At 61.2% G+C, this 5,463-nt stretch overlaps 1 protein-coding gene across 1 annotated transcript; it reads left to right on the top strand.

Annotated features, from left to right (window-relative positions):
* Positions 1 to 4,458: 4,458 nt before the first annotated feature.
* Positions 4,459 to 4,863, top strand: LOC116846184. Its single transcript, XM_032819718.1, has one exon. It carries the CDS (start codon positions 4,459 to 4,461, stop codon positions 4,861 to 4,863), a length of 405 nt encoding a protein of 134 aa, XP_032675609.1.
* The last annotated feature ends 600 nt before the right edge of the window (positions 4,864 to 5,463 follow it).

Below are 5,463 nucleotides of genomic sequence, written 5' to 3'. Positions count from 1 at the left end.
AATCCGTGGAGTTACCATACACTTCGTAACCCAAACGCCAACGTGTTCTCGGACACTCTAGAGGCGTTAGCCCAACGTGCAAGCGCACTCTAAAGGGCTGCGAAATTTAAACCCGAATGCCAGCGTGTCTGTGACACTTTGAAGGCAGCGATGTTCAGTGCAGAGATGCACACGTATACCTCGAGCGAGGCAAGAGCCCAACGTGCTTACGCACTCAAGAAGGCGATATGAAGCTAGATATAGTGCAAAAGAATACCTCAGCGAGGCAGTGACCTGATGCGCTAACGCAGTCAGAAGGCCTAGAGTCGGTGCCCGCGGCGTCTTATGTAGGCGCCACACCGAAATTTAACCGCGAGTAACGGCCCCGGCTCGGTGCGCTGCCGCGTAGCGGCGGCGGCGTGAAGCCGCGGAGAGCGGTAGTCGCCCGCGCGCGGAACGCGCCTGGTGGGGAGCGGTGCACTTGGACACGGTGCATTTGGACACAGCCAATCACAACACCGTGTGATTAGAGACATTTGTAGGGTCCCTTGGAACAGCGACTTGTGATTAGACTGTGTCCAATTGCCCCGTGTCCAACTGATATACACCCCGCCTGGTGCACGGCCGCCCGCTGCTCGCTATCCGTGCGGACGACAGCTCCCGTACGGAACACATGCTTATATAATGTATCCTTATAGTGTTCACAGTATAACATACCTAGCAAACATTAAATAATAGTTACATAATTTTTACTTGTTGTTCATTGGATAATTTGCTGATAGATATTGAAACAATGCAACATTCCATATGCGATGAATATTAATGTAAAGTAGTGAACCAGTGATAATTACTTTTACATTTTTAACAAAATGTTATAATGATTAATCCAAACAAAAAAAAAACTAAAAAATTCAAGAAAATCCAAATTAAACAAATCGAATTACTAAATTTTGAGAGAAACTTTTAAAAAATATTATTTAAAACAATAGTGTTGTTTCATCAAATGACATGGTTTCCTTGAACGAAACCTCCATGCCGCCACCTTATCGTGGTGGAGGGGTACCGGCGATCCGATGAAGGCTCGGCGGCAGTACCTTTCGGCTTCGGCCGGGAGGGAGGCCCCTACCTGAGGATCGCTGGCGAACGGCAGCAACGGGGAAGGAAAACCCCCACAGAAAACCGGACCGCGGTGAGCTGCAGCCCTGCGGTTGCTAGAGGGGGACGTAAGACCCTCCACTGCAGGGGAGCCCGGCAACTCCCACAGGGCCAATGGGCCCATTTGCCGGTAGGGGTTGGCGGCCCTGATTCCAATCGCCCGGCCGGCTGGGGCCGTTAGGTAGAGCCTGCTCCACCACCAGTCTTGGGGCGGGGAAGGGGGGACCTCCGCTCCGCGGCGGGTAATTTCCCGTCGCGGGGGAGGAGAAGGTTCTACATGAGTAGGTATTGCACGCCGGCCTGGCAGCTGAAAGTGTGGAACACCCTCGATCCGTCCCTACTCGGGCCTCGGTCTGGGTAGAGTGGGGAGAAGAACCCACACCCGGGATTGCACGTTGGTAGCTACCGACAACCCGGGGTGCGCGACCCCGACCTCGGAATATGTCCGAGCGGCCCGCGCACCCTGGAATGGCCATCCCGTCGGAGTTACCCGGAGCCGGGCCGACGGGACGGGAGGTGGAGTCGCAGGGACCGGTACATTGGCTCCCCCCACATTTAGTGGAGGGGTGCTGCACCCCGGCAACCCTGCGACTCCTCCTGGTCACTGCCGCATATCGCGGCGTGGCCGGCCGTGAGGGCCCCACCGTGCGGACAGCTGCGCACGGGGAGCACCAGGGGTCTGCGTGGTATTTACCAGGACCCCTACAGCGCAGGTCCGACAACGTCGGACCTATACACATCGTAAACCTCTGGAGGTCGTTACGTCATCTCTATGACGTACCTCTGGGAGAGCGAGGGCCTTGACTTAGACGCCTGGGCCGCGAGGACGGAGACCTCTATAAAAAACCCCCCCAATCCTAAACTTGGGAGCCGCGGCGATGGGATGAATGGCCGGCGGGTTAGCCGGTCATGAGCGATCAACCCCGGGGCACCTGGCGCACCCCGGGTGTATTCAGCCCGAACCCAGGCGTGGGCTCCGTCTGGGGGGTATCTAGTTCCTCCACTTTTCATGGCCCGCCCTGTAAGCCTACGGGTGATAAGGGGCGGGCAACCTAAAAATGAATTCTTTTCACACAAAATCCTGGGATAAGGGGCAGAAAAGTATAGAGGAGGATGCAGTTGCGTCGCCGGCGACCGTGCTACCAACGCACGGAGCAGGGCCGTCCACCAGCCCTGCTGGGACCCACGTAGCGGTCCGCGCCGAAGAGGGGGAGCGACCCGAGGAGTAATCCTGCGGGACTCCTCCTGATCCGCCCTGCAGTAATGGCGGATCAGCGCGTCGCACCAGATCGCGCACCAGAGCTGGCAGCCAAGCTCGGGCCAAAGATCAGACTCAGGCGGCTGCCGGTCCGGAGAGGACTCGCTCGGCCTCGCGAGGCAGTTCGCGTGGCCGAAAGAGCCTGCCGAGGGTCCCGTCACCGGGACAGTGCGAGAGGAAGGGACGACTCGGTAGACAGCCGAGCGTCATCGTTAGAGTGGGCGGCGGCGGAGGACGGGCCGCCGGAGATCGTGGTGGTGGAGGAGAAGGCAGGAATACCGGCCTCCCCGGAGACCGCCGCCGGTGGGTCTGCCTCTACGGCTGAGGACCTGCCGGCTCCCAACCTCACTCCCGAGACATCGGGAGTGAGAAAGCAGGGTCGGCCGTGCAAGGACCCCTCCCACGAGGGGAAATTCACAGCCGACCAGATGGCCATGAAGAGGGCGGCCATCCAGGAGAGGAAGCTGGCTAAGGTGGAGTACGCTGCCGACGAAGCCAGGAGGCCCTACGGCCCCAGAGTAGACAAGGCCCAGAAAACCGCAGAGAGGATGGTCCGCGACCATAGGGCCATGCAAACAGTACAGGTGTCCACCAGACTATACCAGTCGGTGGACACTGTAATGAAGGTGGCTCAGAAGTCCGGCAGCATTAAGGGCTCCCTCCTGGGCGAGTTGTGGAGAGCGGCCGAGGAACTCTTGGCCTGCAGCACCACGCTCGCCGTAAGGGCCCAAAATGTTGCCGGACAGCCGGGGTCCGTGCCCGACTCCGCGGCGAGGGAGAGCGAGACCCTGTTGAGGCGGGAGCTTGACGAGCTTAGCTCGCAGAACCGCCTCCTCAGGGCCAGGATCGCGGGGCTGGAAGAAGCATGGTGGCGTCTCCCTCCACAAAAGGGGAGGGCGGTTGCGCCTCCTGCCGCCGGCCGTAAGAGACCGACGAGGGTGGTGGGGTAGGGCTCCTTCTCGGAGGAAGAATTAGCCCACCAGAATAAAAGGAGGTGTGGGCTGACTCCCATTCCTGGCTCCTCCTCCCCAGGGGGAGATTCACCCATGAAGGTGGAGTTGGACGACGGGAGTTACAACCCCCAACCTGCCCCCCCTCACTGTGGGACTGACGAGGAGGAAAGAAGGAGGCGCCTCAGGAAGGAGATTGATAAGGACCGGAGGGATGGTAATGTCCCTCCGGCCATCAGGCCTCCTCTCGGGGGGAAGACGGTCTCCCTCCCTGATGTGTGAGGACGGATCGGGGGCAGTTAACAGCAGCCACAAGGGCCGGGGCGGGTACTGCACCCACAGCAGCCCCGGCCCAACTAGGAAGGGCGAACTGCCGCACCGCCGCATCAACAAGAGCGGCAAAGAGGGAAGCCGGAGGGCGGGGGGGGGCGACGGCAGCGGCAACGGCCGCAGCAACAGCGGTGCCCCCCCCCCCTAGTAGGTTATGGCGGGGCGCGCCTTGAAATCGGGGAGGAGGAGGGCACTGCCCTCGAGTTGCTACTAGAAGTAGCGATTCCCCGAAACTTGGCGCGTCTAGGATATGCTTCCCGGGGGCGGCGCGGGTCGGACGAACAGCCGCCGGCGTGGGCGCCTTCGGGAGGGGGGCCGACGTACGGCTGCCCCCGGTCCCCCTCCCATATCTAAGACGACAGAGCCTGGCAGGGGGGACGGCATCTTCTTCTCCTTCCAAGAAGAAGAAAAAGAAGAAGAAGAAGAGAAGAAGCAAGAAAGGCGGGGGTGAGGAGGTGGGGCAAGCGCTGCCCCCTCGCCATAAGCCCACCGGCCTATATAAGGAGAAGCCGCCGCGGGATCTTGGCGCCCTCCTGTGGGCGGTCGCTCCCCACGCCAATGGCTCGGTCAAGGAGACATGGGCCACGGTGGTGGGGAGAAAGAAGGGCGGAGTGGAGGGGCAGAAAGGGGCCCAACTGGTGGCATCCCGCCCGGCTTCGGAGGCCAAGAGACGACGACAGCGCGCGCAGGCGCGGGGCACGGAGGGCAAAGGAGCAGGCCGCTCCTAAACCTCCTCGCTCGGCCGCTGTATCGGTGACGTGTCCAGCGGGCACATACGCCGAGGTGATGCGCCGGGCAAGGGGGGAGATAAATCTGGCAGACCTAGGGATCGGGGACCTCCGCACCAAAAGGGCGGCAACCAGCGCCCTGGTGTTGGAGGTCTCCGGTCCGGAGGGTCATGTGAAGGCCGACGCGCTGGCCGGAAGAATGAGGACCCTCTTCGCCGAGGAGAAGGAAGTGCGCATTGCGCGACCGGCGAAGAGGGTCGAATTTCCGGTCCGTGACCTGAACGACGCGGTGACGACGGAGAATGTCGTCACTGCTATCGCGTCGTCTGGGGGCTGCAAGCCCGAGGACGTTAAGGTCGGGGCAATCCGTTCCGGGGCCAACGGACTGGGCACCATGTGGGTGCAGTGCCCGTTGGCCTCAGCCAGGAAAGTGTTGGATGGTGGCCGCCTGCGTGTGGGGTGAACCACCGTCCGTGTGGTGGCCCTCGCGGGGCACCCGCTGCAATGCTACAGGTACTTGCAGCGGGGCCACGTGAGGGCAACTTGCTCGTTGGTGGTGGACCGCATCGGGCTCTGTTATCGCTGCGATCGGGACGGCCACAGGGCGGCGGACAGGTGGAGTGCCCTGTCTGCCGCGACGCCGAAAGGCCCTGTGGCCGTATGGACACTTCTCTTTGCCCAATGGGGGCAAAGGGAGAAAGAAGGGAGGCAAGGGGTCGGGCTATGCTCCCCCTCCCCCCCAAAAAAGGGAAAGAGCGGATCTCCCCCCACTAAAGGGGAGCGTGGACACGCTAAAAAAAGTGCAGGAGGGGGCGCCCGCAACAGTGCGCGCCCCCCCTGCCCCTATAAGGGACAGGTCCCTCCCCAATAGGGGGAGGAGTTTGAGTCACCGCTCCACCACAGGTCAAGTAGACCGCGACGAAGGGCTGGGGGAGAGTGGTGGCAAAAGGGGGGCCGAAAGTGAAGGGAGCGGGGGAAGCAGGTCCCGCTCCCCCATTACGAAGCCCGCAGCAGTTGCAGGAGTTAGCCTGGAGGAGAAGGAGGGTGTACCATCACAATAGGT

This window comes from Odontomachus brunneus, unplaced genomic scaffold, assembly GCF_010583005.1.
Source record: "Odontomachus brunneus isolate Ranch 3 - 2012 unplaced genomic scaffold, Obru_v1 Obru_scaffold_061, whole genome shotgun sequence".
Lineage (NCBI taxonomy): Eukaryota > Metazoa > Arthropoda > Insecta > Hymenoptera > Formicidae > Odontomachus > Odontomachus brunneus.
This window is presented reverse-complemented; position numbering and strand designations above follow the sequence as displayed.

Coding starts and splice junctions, on each gene's coding strand:
- LOC116846184 (XM_032819718.1), top strand. CDS start 4,459: ATGCGCCGGGCAAGGGGGGAGATAAATCTGGCAGACCTAGGGATCGGG.